Source organism: Macrosteles quadrilineatus, unplaced genomic scaffold (genome assembly GCF_028750875.1).
Source record: "Macrosteles quadrilineatus isolate MER2022 unplaced genomic scaffold, UCM_ALF_1.0 Scaffold_3__2_contigs__length_128488019, whole genome shotgun sequence".
Classification (NCBI taxonomy): Eukaryota; Metazoa; Arthropoda; class Insecta; order Hemiptera; family Cicadellidae; genus Macrosteles; species Macrosteles quadrilineatus.
Window position 1 is genome coordinate 16,106,685 of NW_026542596.1, and position 19,225 is coordinate 16,125,909.

The following is a 19,225-nucleotide window of genomic DNA, read 5'->3' on the forward strand; positions in this document are numbered from 1 at the left end:
CCCTCCCTGTAGCAGCAAACCTAGGTACCAGTTAAACCTAATGATATTTAAATAGGTTTGTGAAAATCAAATCTAGCAAATGGAAATTCACTTAGTCTGCAGGTTTGCTGATGTGGGGGTATTTTTATTCATGCTTTCATTTATTTTCTATTAATAGCAAATAAACTGGCATACTCTCTAAATCAATACGGTGTTTGCTTCAAACAACTATATTGTGGAAATATTGAAAACCCCACAATTTTTATACATCTTTGGAAAATTTATTTATTTTGAAGGTCTGTATTTTGACCGTTATTTACGCTACACACTTGCTGTTGGGCTTAAACTGTCACAAATTTATCCTCGTTTAATTATATAAAGTAATACTTTCAGTAAAATCAACTGTTCGCGAGATAGAGTGAAGACCCACAGGAATGGTTAGATTTTTGCTATTTCGTTAACAATAAGTGGCGCGCCCCGCGGCGCGCGGTGGTATCTCAAGGTGGATAACTTGGATTTTATGTTATGGATCCAACACTATCAACATATCCAAAAATCAGAACTACCCGACCTTTTGCACAGCAACCCCCTATTTTTTTGACATATTTACTGGACTATATATAGATTTGTGATATTTTGCGAATTTTTGATAATTTATTTTTCTCTATTGTTTAGGTGAAGTGGTAGAACAATATGTCTATGGTAGGTGTGTAATACAGTAGAATAGTGCAAATTTAAAGAATTTTATACTCATTTTATCAAACTGTGTCCTCCCTTATTGCAAACGCAAAGCTTGGGTATAACTGCAAAAAACATTTTATATTTATATGCCAACCTCGTACAAAGGACGGGTACTCTGCTAGTAAGGAATAAATGTGATATTTTTAAGGAGACATTTTAGTGTAAATCCAATTAGGCAAATGGAAATTCGCTTAGTCGGCAGGTTTGCTGCGGCGGGGGTATTTTTTTTCTTAGATAATCCTAAGTAGTTTTGTAAACCGACAAATTTTGTTGAAAACTGCTCCAAAAAAAAAAACATTATTTAATTGATATTTTTGTGTTTATGGAATACTAAACTTTTGTTTGGTTTTTGTAATTTTGATATTTTTAAGGCAAAAATTAAAGAGCACCGTCATATCAGTGGCATGGTGAGATGCTTTGCAAGCAGTAGCTCAGCAGAGATAACAGCTGATTGCTGATGCAACAATGGCAGTGATGCAGTTGGTATATAAGGTTGGCAGACCTGCTTCAGCTCCAGACCGCAGGAGAGATCTCATCATGTGGACTCCACTGCTCTTCTGTCTCCTGGGTAAGTGCTTGGAAAAAATAAAATAAATTTAAATATTAAACCTGTTGTTAAGGGATGAAAAAGATTTTTATCAATTAATAATGACAACTTGGTGATAGAAAAGTAATATTATACCTCTACATACAATTACTCATTTGAAATGCCAAACTTATTTTAGTATATTTAATGAAATAATAAGTTATTTTTTTTCAACAAGATTAATTTTAACAACTAGTTGCTAATTTCATTTCACTAATTTCATTCTATCTTTACTAGTTTTTAAAAAGAAGGAAAAACTACAAAATATAGCTTAGACTACTCGTTTGAAATGCCAAACTAATTTTATTTTAAAATTTAATAATACGGTTTATTTATAATTTCAAACAAATTAGTTTATTTTACAAAATCTGGTTGATTGTTTTGTTTTACCTTAGATTTACAAAATAAATAAATGGATCGGTAAACAAATATTTAAGATATGTTTATATTTTCACATTAGTTTCAGAGTATTGAATACTTACATTAATTGTTTGATTAATTAAGAAAAATGCTAGTTGTTTGATTAATTAAGAAAAACTCTAGTTTGTGTTCTAAAAAATTAATATTTTTTAAGTCAACAGAATAGTTAACTATACGACATTACAATAATGCAGAGGACTTTGTCTAACAGTTTCAAAATCCATGCCTATTTGGTTGTAAACAGGGCTAAATAATTTGGTACAGGGCTTAATGTATGTACAGAGTATATAATAAATACAGTATAAATAAACATGTTGCAATTTCTTTCTAAGCCATTTTGTAGAGCTTAAAAAAATAAATAATTTAGTATATTGAAGCGCACGGAGAAAATTTAAAAATAGTGTAATTAAAAATTCCCATGTTATTCTTATGGAGAAAATGAAAACTGTTGTAGTTTACTTGTTTACGGATATATGATGATCAAACTTGGCAAATTTATTTATTTCATCCTATACTATTGACGTATGGTCAAAAACACTTTTTACCTTCCCCGTAGCAGCAAACCTAAGCACTCGTTAAATCTAATGTTATTTAAATTTGGAATAAATATCTCTTATTCATGGAAATATTTTAGTAATTTAATGTAATCAGACAAGTTGAAATTCGCTTAATCTGCAGGTTTGCTGCGGCGGGGGTATTTGTAATATTTAACCATTCTGGGACGTTTTTTCCACCCTGTACCGTATAGTGTTTGTTGTATAGTAATAAAATCATCAGATGTTTTACTAAAATCAAAGACATCAATTTCAAACAGAATGAGATAAATAATTGTAGAGTATGATTTTCAAGTCATTTTTTTAATTACTCCTAGGGTCAATTTAATTTCATAATATTATATATTAAATTATCTTTGTACAATGTCTAATCACCTAAACTTATTTGAATAGTGTCATCGGTTACACAAATAGGTAGCCTAATTATTGGGTCTGATGATTATTGGAGTGTCCATTCAAAATCGATCACCACTTAACATCTTTTATATGTAGGCCCTATACGTCTTGTAAGTAAACAGTATTATTATTGTGAATATTTTATCATACAAGTGTTATTTTACGTATTTTTTTCACTTTCAAATAAGTAATGACCAAAAGTAAATTAATGAGAAATAGGAACAAACATGGTTCGTCGAGTTGCTATTAAGTCATCAAAGTATAGACCCAGATCTTTTTGCTGATTTTGAGTTTCCAAAAATATATTGGTTAAATATAAGGTACAGGAATCAAATATTAGCATATAAAATGGAAATTAAAAGAAGATATCTTACTTAATTAAACCTAGTTCATCCCTTGTATAATGTATGTTTGTTTAATTTATGGTATTATACTGCATATTAAATATTAATATGTTTTGTTTTTGTTTTTTGCAGTAGTTGCTGCTACTCAAGCAGAGAACTGTAAGTACTATATCCAAAATACCATTACCCATTACTTTAATTTTAACTATACCCATCCCCCTCACATATCCATTTGTCCAAAGTGAAACTCTTTTTTTGTTGTTGTCCCAACTAAAGCTCTAATTTCATTGTTAGATATGAATTCATTCATACAGCACTAATCCCATTCATTGCCTAATATTGTTATATCCAAAAAAATACTTTAATATAATATTTAAAATTTATATTTAACTGCTTGGTTTCTAAAGATAGCAATCACTGACACATCATAAAAATTGGTTTGAAACAAAGCTGAATGAGGAATAATCATAAATGATTGATTTAGCTTTGTTACCATGACTGAGACCAGTTAACTCATTGGTTAGGATAACTTTACAGCTACCTATATAGCTAGTATGAGTTTCAAACTGACAAATGGTACTTTTTTGTCAGTGTCCTCCCACATATACAAAAAAGCAGCCAGCAGTATTTAATATGAATTGATCTCAAACACTTTACTGTAAACGGCTTGTCCAAAACTCTCAAATTATTATGGACATGCTGGGTATCGAAATTGTCCCTCCTGCCCGAAAGTTCGAGGCGCTAACCACTATGCTACCAACGCACCCAAATTTTGTGGGGAAATAGTTAAAAAAAATTTGTATAACTTGTGCAGGAAAACAATATTTCTGTTTACTTTGGGCATTGTGAAAGTCTAATATAAAAAAAATAGGCCAAAGTACTTTTAAAATATTATTTTTTATTTGATTGTACTTTTACAATACTCCTCATAACACGGTAGCCGAAAATGATGCTGCAGTTAAATATTGAATTGTGAACATTATAAAATAACATAAAATAATGTATTAGATTTTAAGGAACTGCGCTTATTTTACCATTTATTAGACAATTTGATACTTGAGCTTGTTCATTGCATCCATTCAGGAGTAACTCGTAGGTAGGATTACATTCCCACTTTTTAAATTTGGCTTCATTATAAATTATGAATTATAATTTATGGGAGGGGGGGGCTGGGATATGAAAAATGTCAGATATTATGCATAATCCTTATAACTTTATTTTGCACGATTTGTTGTTTTGACAAACAGCTTTTTACATTATCTAGAGCAAAGCAGTTGGAATAAATTTAATTTCATCCCAAAAGTATAAAATTCTAAACTAAAAACCCATTTGCAGCACCATGGAAATCCAACACCCAGTACAAGTACGCAGTGCGAGGTCGCACTTTGACTGCTCTTCACCAGGTGGCAGGCCAGTATGCAGGAATTGTCATGAAGGCTTCCGTCAACGTCCAACAGAAATCTGACAACATTGTCTCCGTCCAGGTATGTAAAGGCTCTAACTGTTCATCTGTATACTGTTCACTCCGTTTAGTTAAATTACACTTGGTGAATTACAAGCAATGAGGTAGAAAAGTCATGAAAGTTAAACCATCTATACTGTAATTGATGTACTTTATGAGGTTTATCAAAAGTATTACTTTTCATATGTAATTTGCTCGTCTATCATGTCAACAACTGAATGAAATATTACTGCACACATTAAGTATCATTTCATAGTTTGTATTATAACTATTACCATTTTATTATACACATTCATTTACAAGATAAAGTGAATCAGAAACTCATGCAAACCTACTCCGTTAAAGCATTCACTTGTAATCTATATATATAATTCCGTAAGTCAAATTTTTGTAAAGAAATTGTGAGTGACTGGATGGCCGTAGAAGGATGGGAGGGGTCTATCCAGTCACTCACAATTTCTTTACAAAAATTTGACTTACGGAATTATATATATGGATTACAAGTGAATGCTTTAACAGTTCATGGCTTCTAAATCATGAATAAATATTTATATATGCCTATATAAGCATAGCTCCTTTCCTCCACTATACATACATCTGTCATTTTCTGATTTTAAACTCATGTTGATGCCCTCTTAAAATCATGATGATAATTGAAGTGGATAGACTATAAAATTAAATAATTTTTATAAAATTTATGTATTTATGAAATAAAATAAAATAAAATAAAATAATAAAAAGAGTAATAATTAAATAATTTTATTGTCACAATCATTCAGGTTGGCTGTAATATGTTTATGTGAACCCTAGTGCTCTAATCCTAATTAATTAATATCTACATAAAAATGATCATTGAGACCAATTGTTGTTGCAGTAGTGACATGATGTGACAATGTTTGCAGGTGAACTCTGCCGAGTACGCCGATGTGCACGCCAACCTGTCTCAGGGCTGGTGGTCACCCGTCCCTGAGAACCAGCTGCACTACCAGCAGATGCCCTTGAGCAACAAGCCCTTCGAACTCAAGTACAAGAATGGAGCTGTAAGTACAGTAGAAATACAAGTTACTGTCTTGGGTAAATGGTACAGAAATTTGGGCTTGTTAACAGAAACTTACTCTATCATTTAAGATTCTTTGTTCTCCATTAACTCTAAAGATGATAATTTCTTTAGCTATGCTAACATAATTTTAAAAGTCATTATGATAATGATGTTAAAAATTGAATTACTGTGTTGTTTGATCCTGTAATAAAACCAGAGTGAATGTGTTTTCCAATTTAATGGTGCTATACCTATTTATTGCAAATTTGTTTTAAAGAATTACTTGAGAGAGATAATAATCAAAATAAAATAAAATAATGTTAAGACAAAAATTACAAAGACTAAGGATCCTGTATTGTAACATGTATGCTTTTCTGCAGATTGACGCCATGGTGGTGAGCAAGAACATCCCCACCTGGGAGTTGAACATGCTCAAGAGTATTGCTAGCCAGCTGCAGGTTGACACTCTTGCTGAGAACCTTCAGAAGTCCCGCATCAACAGCCTCCCCAACAAGGAGAATGTCAACGGTGTCTACAAGACCATGGAAGACTCTGTCGGTGGAGAGTGTGAGACCTTGTACGACATCTCTCCCCTCCCCAAGGTGGTTCTTGAGAACAAGCCTCAGCTCGCTCCCATGCCCCAGCTCCAAGCCGATGGACAACTCATTGACATCGTTAAGACAAGGAACTTCAGCAACTGTGACGTCCAGTCCGACTACCACTTCGGCATCACCGGTCTTACTGACTGGGAACCCGCCTCCAACCAGATGGGACAATTCCTCGCCAGGTCTTCTGTGAGCCGAGTGGTTATCTCTGGTAATCTGCAACGCTACACCATCCAGTCTTCTGTCACCACCAACAAGATCATTGCCAGTCCCTTCCTGTTTGACAAGCAGAACGGCATGGTCGTCAGTCGCATGAACCTGACCTTGGTCGACGTCAAGTCTGCCAGTGGCTCTCCTCAGTCTCCCCCCAACCCCCAGACCATCAAGAACTTGGTCTACGAGTACAACCCTGCCTCCTCCGATGAGAACAACCAGCAGAGGCAAGACAGGCAATACAACGAGAACGACTCCAGCTCCAGCAGCTCTTCTAGCTCCAGCTCTAGCTCCAGCTCCAGCTCCAGCGAGTCTAATGAGTTTCAAAACTCCAAGAAGAACAACCGCAACAACAACGAAGATCAGAAGCGTTCCAACAGACAGGCACGATCTGTAGACAACCAACACAGGAGGAACAACAACGATGATGAGTGGAACAACCAAAGCTCTGACAACCAGGACAACTGGAACAACAAGCACAGCAAGAACAACCAGCAAGAGAGGAGAAACCGTGACAGCAGAGCCAATGATGAAGACTGGAACAACCAGAAAAGAAAGAATTGGAACCACAACAACTCTGACTCTTCTTCCTCTTCCTCCTCCTCCTCTGACAGCAGTAGCAATGAAAGCCGATACGGAAAGATGAGGAATGCTCAGGGATCCAACAAGAACTCAGCCGAATCCTCTGAATCTTCCTCCTCATCTTCCTCCAGCTCTTCTAGTTCTGACTCCAGTGACAGTGACAGCAGCAGCTCTTCCAGCTGGTCCTGGGACAGCAGCGAAGAAGAGAGCTGGCAACCAAAGCCCAAGCTGAATGAGGCCCCTAAGATCCCCTTCCTGCCTATGTTTGTTGGAAACCAAGGAAACACTATCCAAGCTGCCAAGGAGATCAATGCTGTTTCCATTGTCAAGAAGATTGCCTACCAAATCGGTCAAGAGATCCAGACCCCTAGCGCTATTCCCGGCCAGAAAACCCTGAAGAAGTTCACTGTGCTGTCCCGAGTTCTGAGAACCATGAACCAGAAGCAGATGGAAGAAGCCAGCAAAGAGCTTTACTTCCCTCTGTCCAAGGCCTCCAGCTCTAGCTCCAGCGATGCCCAGAAATACCAATCCTGGTAAGTTACAATACCAAATGAGAAGGTTTTGGGATAACTACTTTGCAGAGAAGGTATTTGTAATTGTAATCTTTTTATTTAGAAAACACTTAAATTTTCTTATGTCTAGGTTCCTAATTGGAATGGATGGTTCATGATTTATTTTTCAGTTTATCTATTGTCTGGCAATGAGCTAATTTGAAAAATAAAATAAATACCCACTAACAACAACCTTTCCTTATTATTAATTTATTAATAACAATTTATATTTCAGGGTTGCTTTCCGTGATGCCGTTGCTCAGGCCGGTACTGGCCCCGCTCTTCTCACCATCAAGGAATGGATCCAGTCTAAGAAGGTTCAAGGAAACGAAGCTGCTGAGCTTCTGTCTGCTCTTCCCAACTCTGCTCGCTTCCCCAACACTGAGTACATGAACGCTTTCTTTGTAAGTAACAGTACGTGCCAATATAAGAATAACCATCAGAGAAACTATTTAAAAAGTAAACTGTTTAATACATGTGTTAATTGCTTATTTTTCATGTTGAATAAAAATCAAATGGTGTTAGAGTTTCTTTTAAAAGTTAGCTTATTAATCTAGTGTTATATACTCTTAGTAGTCTTGGCATTTAATTAAAAAGCTATTTTCAATTTCAGGCTCTGACCACCAGCTCTGAAGTCCAGCACCAGCAGTTCCTTAACACCTCCGCCATGCTGTCCTTCTCTGAGTTGGCCCGTAAGGCTTTTGTCAGCAACTCCACTGCCTACAACCGTTTCCCTGTCCACGTCTTTGGAGCCCTCAAGCCCAAGAAGGAGCAGCCCGTTGCCCAGCAGTACATCCCCTACTTCGCTCAAGCTCTCAAGCAGGCCGTCAAGCAAGAAGACAGCATCAAGATCCGTACTCTGACTCTGGCCCTCGGAAACTTTGCTCACCCTAGAATCCTCAAGGTCTTCGAGCCTTACCTGGAAGGCAAGGAGCCCATGACTCACTTCCAGCGTCTGACCATCGTTGTTGCTCTCAACAAGCTGGCTAAGACAAACCCCAAGGTCGCTCGTCCTGTCCTCTTCAGGATCTACCAGAACACTGGAGAAGCTACTGAGCTCAGAGTTGCTGCTGTTTACCAAATCATGAAGACCAACCCTCCTGCACAGATCCTCCAGCGCATGGCTCAGTTCACCAATGACGACCAGGACCCTCAAGTCATCTCTGCCGTCAAGTCTTCCATCGAAAGTGCTGCTAGGAACTTGAAGAACCGTAACCATGCTCAATTGTAAGTATTCACATAAATTTGCTGTTTTTGGAAAACACAACATACCGAAATATATCAAGTAGGTCTAGAAAAGTTAATACAAGTTGTCTTGTTTAAGAATTGTACTAATTTTGAGCACATTTCATTAGGAGAATGAACGCTCAGTCTGCTCTCCATATGCTGAACCCCAAGCAAATGCCCGCCCAGTACTCCAAGAGGAACATGCGCTCTTCCATGTTTGACCAACTGAACCTGGCCTACAAGCAGTCCGTCAGCTACATCGGCAGTGACGACAGCTTCCTGCCTAGTAACATCTTCTACTCCCTCCGTCGTAACCTTGGAGGCTTCAAGATGCAGTCTACTGGAGTAAGTTTAATTCTAGAAATATATTAGGGATTTAGGAAGTTAAAATAAAACTCAGGAATTTTGTCATCTTAGGTATGGGAACTGAGAGATTTACAGACCATTTCCATTATATTTAACTTACCAGATTGATTTTATACACCATACAAACAAACACAAAACAAAGAGAAAGAGGGAAGCATAAGTCATATAAGATGTAAAGAATTATAATATTAAAATGTTCACTCACAAATAAATAATAATAAAAAACCTATGCAATTTTAAGTTTAAATTAAATTATACTATCAGTACTCTGCTACTGTGCTATGACATTTTCTTAATTTAACTTACGCTTTCTAGTTTGCTGCCATGACCTCCAGCATTGATGCTCTTGCCGACCTCATTGACGACCAGTTCGCTGATGAAGACTCTTCTTCTACCTCTTCCTCTGGCCGCAGGAACAACAAGCAAGGAAGCCACCAGAACTCTGGATCCGACTCTAACTGGAACTTTGACAAGATCAACAACATGCTGAACATCCAGAACCCTGAGCAAGAACAAGTTGAAGGAAGTCTGTATCTGTCTACACCCGGTGGAAAGCGATTCTTTGCTTTTGACAACCACACCATCGAAATGCTTCCTCAGTGTGAGTAATTGTGCTACCCTTTAAATGACAGCTTTAGTTCATTTTACCTTATTTTTTGTTAAAAATATTCATCCATCAATTTAACAAATATATTGTAGAAACAATACCACCTGTATTAACTGATTTTGTCCATTGCAGTGGTCAAGAATGCTGCTGCTTCTCTCCGCACTGGCAAGAACTTCAACTACACCAAGATCACCAACAAGCACTCAGTGACTGTTGCTTTCCCCACTGCCATGGGTCTTCCATTCGTCTTCTCCCTCAAGACTCCCACTCTGATGTACATCGGAGGTCAAGCTCAGGCAAAGAGCCACCCAGACCTTGCCAGTGGAAACAGCCACGAGATCCAGGCCCCTCAGACCGTCAATGCCTCCATTGACATGCACTTTGTGTAAGTAATGACTTTTTACGCCACACTACATTATTTTGACGAACTTCCTACGCAAGGATTTAGTCCAGAAAACAGCTGTTTGCCGCCAGCTTATTCAAATGGGGTTTCATTGCGTACCACTGTGCTGCAATGAGTTTTGCCGGACACCAATCAGCTGATTATACTGTATTTTGGTGGCAGTGAGTGGTTATAAACAAAAACATAACCTCTCTTAGAGGTTATGACTAGTGATTTTTAGTCCTTTAGTTGGTGGAAATATATAAGGATTTGTACGGATTTAGTAGTATGGCGTAAACTATCGTACGTAACTCGTCCAAAATGTGTGTACCGGACTCGTATGGTAATCCCGTACTCGACTTAGTCTCGCACGGGAACGACCACACTCGTCCGGTAAACACTTATTTTCAGGACTAGTAACGTAATATACTATTTTGTCATGGTAATCCTGTTATATGCTTATATGTCATCCCAGGAACTCTGTAATTAGTTTGAACGTTTTCTCCAGTACTACAGAGACAAAAATATTTTAACGGCAATGCATGATGTTTTCATAAAATATATCCCAAAAACTTTTCAATCTATACCTCATAACTGAAAAACAAGAACATAAAATATTTTACTATGGACATAATTAACACCAACCGTCTTATTTCAGTTACTCCCTCCGCGCCCAGGCTCAAATGGGATTCGTTACTCCCTTCAACCGTCAACACTACGTCGCTGGAGTCAACAGGAACTTCCAGATTAACTTGCCCATCCGAGCTGAGATTGACTTTGATGCCGTCAACAACAACATCACTGCCCAGGTCAAGCCTCTGGACAACCACAACAAGCAGAATGTGTTTGAGTACAGCACTGAACCCTACACTGGCAAACACAACATCCTGAAACTGGCCCAGAACCCTCAAGAGCAGATCCATGAGGCCAACAACAACAACAGGAACACCGTCCATGTCCGCCGTGCTAACCAGGTACCTGTTAACAGAAAAATAAATTCCCTCTAGCTTCTATATCAAACTTTAATCACAATAAGCATGAAATGCTTGTATACTATACCACACAGTTCTTCTAATATTTTATATCTTTCAAAACACCATAGTTCTTTTAGCGAATTTCCCATATAGGGAATAAGCTATTACCGTAGGTCTCATGGTAAGACCTGGACCCGGCCGGGACCAATTTACTTTTTTGTTTTGAGGTCCCCGGAGACCAAAAACACCATCCGTTCAAATTCATATATATATATGTACCTATATATTTTTATATTTATATATATATGTGTCCGTTAGCACGATGACTCGAACAAAAATCATCCGATTTTGATGAAATTTGGTATAAACGTGTAAACCTACATTTATTCGAACGAGTTCGCGAACCAGCATGATCGGACCATGGGAACGCGGGTTTATGGGGGGTTTTATGGGGTAAAAATTGGTTTTTCCAATTTTTGACCCTAAAAACGTAAAATTTTGGAATTTCTTTCCCAACCATTATGTAGAGCTTAAAAAAAGAAATTTAGTATATTGAAGCATCGTTGTATGCCTAATGGTTACGGAGAAAATTCAAAAAAGTGCAAATTTAAAATTTCCATGTTATTCTTATGGAGAAAATGAAAACTGTTGTAGTTTACTTGTTTATGGATATATGTTGATCAAATATGGCAAATTTATTTATTTCATCCTATACTTTTGACGTTTGGTCAAAAACACTGTTTACCTTCCCTATAGCAGCAAACCTAAGCACTCGTTAAATCTAATGTTATTTAAATTGGGAATAAATATATGTCTTATTAATGGAAATATTTGAGTAAATATGTAATCAGACAAGTTGAAATTCGCTTAGTCTGCAGGTTTGCTGCGGCGGGGGTATTTATTCTTAAAAGAACAATTTTGGAAAATTAAAACCCTCTTAGAAGACCTTTTTAGATGTACTGAGGATTTGAATTTCCTGTTCTAGATGCACAAGACCATCGGCCAGGACAGCACTGGTTTTGCATTTGACTTTGACTACCACAGTGAACAGAAGTTCCTTGACTTTGCTGCCATCTACAACGAGGCTCACAAGCACCAAGACCCCATGTCAGCCGTCATGTACGCTTGGGCTGAGGACTCCATCAATGTCAACAACATCACTCTTGCCTACAACCCCCAGAAGTCCACCGCTAAATACGCTCAACTCTCTGCTGCTTTCCGTAAGTAAAGTTCAACTTTACCAGTTTTCTGAAATTCATTTGATCATTATTTGCTACAGTAATTAATAACAGATATCTAATTTATTTGCCATAAAATATTATATAACACATGTTTATTATTGTATTTGTGTTTGAAACAAGACACCAAGCTTAATTTACATTTGTGTGATTAACATTGTTATAATTAATTATAAGGTATTGCACTAGCCTATTAATGACTATAACAATGATACAACTTAATACATATAACTTTTCAGAGAAATCAAGTTATTTCAGATTACATTTACAGTTGTTTTTTTCCTTTCAGTTGACAACTCTGCGGATGAGAGCAACAACAGGGACTCTCACAGTGGAAACAAGAACTACCGCAACAGCGAACGTAGCGAAAACAATGACAACAGCGACAACCAGCACGCCTCTGCCAACGACAACATCTCCGCTAACATGGCTAAGCCTTCTTCTTCTGCTCCTGGCTCCCAGAAGAGACAACAGGAGTTCCTGCAGAAGGTCCAACGTGGCATTCAAGGTGAGTCAATAACGTAACCTCAACTTACAAAATATAAATTTTCAAAAATTACAGATTAATGACTTAACTTCAGTTTTATCTGATTTTGGATGCCTTATAATCCTAAACATGTTGTAACATTACAGACAGTGACGCCTATGTACTTGACCTCGCCGCCAGGTTTGAGGGTCAGACCAGCGCTGAATACGTCGCCACCGTCGCTGTGGCCGCCAGCAATGTCTCCTCCACCTCCAGGCTTCTGTTCTTCGCTGAGAAGAACCCAGCTAAGAGCAACAGTGACAACAAGCACGCTCAGGTATGTTTTCAAAGTAGATTGTTGAATTGTTTAACAACTGATTAACATGCTGAAAGAAGAGAAACTCAATTATTATGGTCATAACAAAAAATATCAACCCATAAATATTTTTATTCCCAAATATCAGTCATATTCATTGTCTCATTTACCAATCTCGTTTTTATTTTTGTAGATCTATGCTGCTGCTGAGACCTCCATGCCCAATGTTCCTCTGATGAACTACAACAAGGCTCTCAATGCTGACCCCACCTCCTACTTCAACGCTGAGGTTGCTTTTGGTGAGATGTCTGGTGAACCTGCCCGTGTCCAGTTCAAGGTAAATACAAACCTGAAATAGATGTATGTATAAAAATTTTCTTCGATCTAAACCTATTGTTGAGTTAGATTAACAGCCAATTACAGCTTTGAATCTACCACACAAGCCTTTCATAGCATGGTCATAGATATGAGAGGGCTAAAGATGCCGTTCAAGAATAAAAGGACACTCTACAGCGGCAGTTAAAAGATTCAAACCAACAACATTGCTAGTATTAAAGTTTGTTATGGCCACCAACTCACCAAACCAAATACCATTGGGATTTCAGAGATTTAAGGACACACTCTGACGATTAGCTCAAAAGTCTTTTCCATTTGGTTCCCCTTTAGCAAATTTCCCATATGGGGAATAAGCTATTACCGTAGGTCTTATGGTAAGGCCTGGACTCAGGACCGATTTACTTTTTTGTTTTAGGGTCCCCAGAGGCCAAAAACACCATCCATTCAATATATATGTGTCATTAGCACAATAACTCAAGCAAAAAGATCCGATTTTTTTGAAATTTGGTATAAACGTACAAAAAGCTCTAAAAACCTAAATTTATTCAAACGAGTTTGCAAACCATCATGATCAGACCATGGGACTAGGTGTTTATGGGGTTTTATGGGGTACAAATTGGTTTTTCCCATTTATGACCCTAGCTACATACAATTTGCAACATCTTTCCAAACCATTTTTAAAATCTAAAAAAAAACTAATAATTTAGTATATTGATGTGTTGTCATGCGCTTCTTGGTTAAGGAGGAAATTAAAAACTGAAAGTTTAATATTCCCATTTTTTTTATTTCTTATGTTTTTCTCCGCGAACTGTTGGAGTTTACTTGTTTATAAACATATTCTTTTGGTCAATTTTTGAAAATGTATTTTTTCATATTATATGTAATGTATACTATTAACAATAATTTAAATATAAAACCTCTTTATTACCTGCCCTGTAGCAGCAAACCTAAGTACTCGTTAAACTAATGTTATTTAAAGAGGCAATAAATATAACATTTTTAAAGAGGTATATTAGTGAAAATCCAATCAGGTGAATGGAAATTCCCTGTCTGCGGGTTTGCTGCGGTATTTTAGATGTTTTATGTATGTTCATAAAATACTTTCATCAGAATTTAGGAATTTCGGATATTATTTTCATTGGCTTTAGCTTGTTACGTCAAAATATTTTAAAAAGCTTACGGTAAGTTGATGTAAGTTTTGGTAGGAAATGCCAATAATTAATACTTTACCTATTGGTATCTACAAAATTTAGGCTAGAATATGCTAAGGTGGTAATTAAAAAGATTAACCTAATTTTGAAAAAGTATTGTTTTTTCTAAAACAAGTTACTTTAATGAATTTTCTTAAATATCTACACACAATAAGACTGGGAATACATGTAAAACTTGTGCATTGTTCTGATAACAGGGTAAGATGCAACAGAGCCAAGCTCGCCGTCAGTACCTGGAACAGTCTCCTCTGGCTCACAAGTGCAAGCAGCAGATGCAAGAAGGCAACACTGTCCAGTACGCTTGCCGCAACGTCACCTCTCAGGCTAACCTGCTGGACCAGTACAAGCTCAACATCCACTTTGACAAGGTAATTGTCATAATAACTTAGCAAATGATCAAGAATAATAAACATGGTTATAAGTAAAAATCACTAATGAAAATTCTGAGTAATAGTACAGCGTATTAACTCTTATTTTCCCCATCCAGGTCCCCGCCTCTCTGAAGAACGCCACCTACAAGGCCTACGCTGCTCTGCGCTACGCTGCTTGGCAATACGTGAAAGAGGATCTCATCAGCGCCAACAACCCATCCAACAAGATCGAGCTGGAAGCCAACTTCGCCCCTGATCTCAAGTCTCTCAATGCCACTCTCAGAGCTCCTCTGCTGTCTGCTCAGTTCAACAATGTCCGCCTCAACAGATACGTCGCTCCCTTGGTGGTCATGCACCCCGAGTACAGCCCTCTCGAGATGTACGCCCAAGAAGTCTTCAGAGGACAACAGTTCCCCACCTGCGCCATCGACAACAACCAGGCTCAGACCTTTGACAACAAGTCCTACCCCATTAAGCTGGGCAAGTGCTGGCACGCCATGTTCCACTACACTCCCAAGGACGACCCCACCAGCAACAGCGCTTCCAATGAAGACGATGACCAGCAAATCTCTGTCCTTGTCCGTGATGCCTCCTCCTCCAACGAGAAGGAATTGATGATCGTTATTGGTGACAATGCTATCCAGATGCAGCCCACCTCAGGAAACAGCCCCGCTAACGTCAAAGTCAACGGACAGCAGACTCAAGTGTCTAAGAACAGACTGACCACCCTGGAAGACCAGGAAGGAGAAGCTTACGCCCAGATGTATGCCACTCCCGCTGGTGAGATCCGCTTGTACGCTCCTCAACAAGACATCGAGATCCAGTACGACGGCACTGCCATCAAGGTCAAGGCCCAGAACAGCTACCGCTCAGAAGTGCGAGGCCTCTGCGGTACCTTCAACACCAAACCTGAGGACGACTTCACCACTCCTCAAGACTGTGTCCTCAGGAACCCCTTCGAGTTTGCCGCTTCATACGCTCTGGACGACAGCTCCTGCCAGGGACCTGCCAAGGAACTGAAGCAGCGTGCACTACAGAAGATCAGCAACGGTCAGTGCTACCGTGACGTCGTCATCTATGGTAACGCTGTGGCCGATGAGGAAGCCGAGAGCCCCAACTCCCACCACAACTCCAACAGGAAGTCTTCCAAGGGAAGGAAATACCAAGGCCAAAACGACAAGTACAGCCAGTGCTCCATGAAGCGTATCCAAGTGATCGAGAGGGACGGCAAGGACTGCTTCAGTGTTCAGCCTCAGCTCGAGTGCTCTGACAACTGCAAGCCTCAAGGCTCTGTTGAGAAGCAGGTTGAGTTTGTGTGTCTGCAGCCTAGCTCTACCACCCAGCACTTCAAGAGCATGATCAACAGGGGAGCCAACCCTGACTTCAGCCAGAAGAAGCCTGTCCAGAGCTTCAGAATCAATGTTCCTGAGAGCTGCAAGCAGTCCTCCGCTTACTAATCATGTTTTGTCTATAAATAAAATGTGATTTGAGGCCGATATCTATTCTAGTTATTTATAAATCTGCAAAATCATACCTCCCATGACTTACTTGAATCTGAAATTACAATACTTGACTTTGTTCTGAACCTGCTACAATGATACAAATAGCAGTTAGTATTGCATCTAACATTACATACTATTCAATTTGGAATTAATTTCAAGGTTAGAGTGAAAATCGATTAAATGTATTGAATATTTAATCATACAAATGCAAAATTGCTGGCAACATACTGCCTCGATATACTATACTCCAGTTTGAGGGGAAGCCATTTCATCCCCTCCACCTCACTGTGACTTTGCAACAATTGACTACACATTTTTTGATAACGCTAATGCTTTCCGGTACGAAAATAAACTAAATTTTAAGTAAGAAAATAGTAAAAATATGTAGGCTGACACCAACAATCAATATTTTTATAAACAAATAAAATAACTTGTAATGGAAACATTTCAATGGCAGTTTGGAACCAGCTGTTAGTTAAACCCAAATGATATTGCACTTAAACTACTTATTTAAATCTAAGCTTATAAGATATCGTTGTAATCTGCATGAAATTTAATAGACTTTACATGTCCTGTCTGGCAAATATCTTGTAAAATTAACGGTGTTCATGGAATTTGGCATAAAATATTTTTAAAAGCAGTCATTTTTTAATGGCTCAAGAGTTTTCATTCATATTTTGCACAAACATAGTGGTCAATAATGTAAACATTTTTACAGAATTTCAACGCTGTAGCTCACACAGTTAAGGCTATATTACGACAACCTCGTCCAACTACATCATAAAGTTAAATTCAATATTACATTGCAAACTATATGTCTCTTGATTTTATGAGATTTTGGTTTCAAACAATGCTATCAGAACATTAAAATTTATAGGAAAACCAGGAAAATTACAACAAATACCCCCGCCGCAGCAAACCTGCAGACTAAGCGAATTTTCATTAGCCTGATAGGATTTACACTAAAATGCCTCCTTAAAAATATATTTATTCCCTATTTAAATAGAATTAGTTTAACGAGTACTTAGGTTTGCTGCAACAGGGAGGGTAAACAAGGTTTTTTATGTTAATAGTTTAGTAAGAAATTAATGTGTTTTCCAAATTCGATCAAAATATGTTCATAAACTAGCAAACTACAACATTTGACTTATTCTCCATAAGAATAACATGGGGATTTTAAATTTAGTTTTTTTTTAAATTTTCTCCGTAACCATTAGGCGCACAATAACGCTTCAATATACTAAATTATTTGTTTTTTCTTGCTCTACAAAATTGTGTGAAAAGAAATTGTAAAATTTTGTGTTTTTAGGGTCAAAAATGGGAAAAACCTATTTTTACCCCATAAAACCCCCCCCATAAACCCCCGTTCCCTTAGTCCGATCATGCTGGTTCGCGAACTCGTTAGAATAAATGTAGGTTTACAAGTTTGTACCAAATTTCATCAAAATCGGATCATTTTTGCTCGAGTTATCGTGCTAACGGACACATATATATATATATATATATAAATATATATATAAATATATATATAAATATATATATATATATATATATATGAATTTGAACGTATGGTGTTTTTGGCCTCTAGGGACCTCAAAACGAAAAAATAAATCGGTCCCGGGTCCAGGTCTTACCATGAGTACTACGGTAATAGCTTATTCCCTAAATGGGAAATTCGCTAAAACTAAGTTTTATTTAATGTTTACTACAAATACTGGGATTTATCTTTGTTATATATTGTCTTACTATTGAAAATTAGCCTAATTAATGAAATATTGACAACAATACAATTAAAATTCAACAACAGGTAATGGAATTGAAAGGCAAACAAAAAAGTCTTACGAAATACAAATTATTAGCCTAGCAATGAAAGGGTTAACCGTTTCAGTGCTAGGCCAATAATTCATATTTCCTAAGACTTTTTTGTTTGCCTTTTAATTCCAATCCTAAAATGCTATGGGAAGGGAAGGAAACAGGCCTACGACGTAGGAAGTGGTGAAGGAAGTAGTAAAGGCTAGCATCGCAGAGTGTGGGAACTGTTTATGACGATTAGAATAAGGTATCTGCAATCTTAAAATGCTATGGGAAGGGAAGGAAACAGGCCCACGACGTAGGAAGTGGTGAATGAAGTAGTAAAGGCGAACAGTGTGGAGTTTGGGAATGGATTAATGTATCTGCAATACTAAGACTGCTTTCATAGTAAACTAATGATTTTACCCGATACCCGAACAAAGCTCGGTCCCCAGGTACTTTTATTAATTGGGCTGAGTTTGAATAATAAGACAAAAAGAAAATATATAAAAAGATAAATCCCGGTATTTGTAGTAAAAATTAAATAAAACTTAGTTTTTGTTTTAATTTTCCTGGTTTTCCTATACATTTTAATGTTCTGATAGCATTGTTTGAAACCAAAATCTCATAAAATCAAAAGACATATAGTTTACAATGTAATATTGAATTTAACTTTGATTTAGTTGGACGAGGTTATTTTAATATAGCCATTTTAGGGAAACTAATGTTTTGCAGCAAAGTCTTAGGAACACATTTATGATCACTGTTGTGTTTCAACTAAAAAATATCATCTAAATAGTCCGTGACTAACTGGTGCTGCTACCTAGTAACGCATTGACCAACCATCTGTAGCGCTATCTGTTCGCAATCGGTGACGTCAGCTTAAATACCGGTTTTTGACTCCTCAGTCTTCAATCACAGGTAGCCGAGAAGGCTAGGGCGTGTGTGTGTCACTTGGTCAGTGGC

The 19,225-nt window shown here is 37.5% G+C and overlaps 1 protein-coding gene across 1 annotated transcript; it reads left to right on the forward strand.

Annotated features, from left to right (window-relative positions):
• The first annotated feature begins 1,242 nt into the window (after nucleotides 1-1,242).
• Nucleotides 1,243-16,462, forward strand: LOC128988390 (vitellogenin-1-like). Its single transcript, XM_054409637.1, has 17 exons — nucleotides 1,243-1,288; nucleotides 3,153-3,179; nucleotides 4,356-4,504; nucleotides 5,385-5,522; nucleotides 5,902-7,454; nucleotides 7,708-7,876; nucleotides 8,086-8,699; nucleotides 8,828-9,044; nucleotides 9,381-9,666; nucleotides 9,805-10,057; nucleotides 10,713-11,028; nucleotides 12,014-12,248; nucleotides 12,556-12,774; nucleotides 12,900-13,069; nucleotides 13,242-13,385; nucleotides 14,793-14,963; nucleotides 15,083-16,462. The coding sequence occupies exons 1-17, from the start codon at nucleotides 1,258-1,260 to the stop codon at nucleotides 16,421-16,423; spliced, it is 6,033 nt and encodes a 2,010-aa protein (XP_054265612.1). The 5' UTR covers nucleotides 1,243-1,257; the 3' UTR covers nucleotides 16,424-16,462.
• Nucleotides 16,463-19,225: the final 2,763 nt, after the last annotated feature.

Coding starts and splice junctions, on each gene's coding strand:
- LOC128988390 (XM_054409637.1), top strand. CDS start 1,258: ATGTGGACTCCACTGCTCTTCTGTCTCCTGG. Junction 3,180..4,355: donor TGCTACTCAAGCAGAGAACT/GTAAGTACTATA, acceptor ACCCATTTGCAG/CACCATGGAAATCCAACACC. Junction 12,249..12,555: donor TCAACTCTCTGCTGCTTTCC/GTAAGTAAAGTT, acceptor TTTTCCTTTCAG/TTGACAACTCTGCGGATGAG.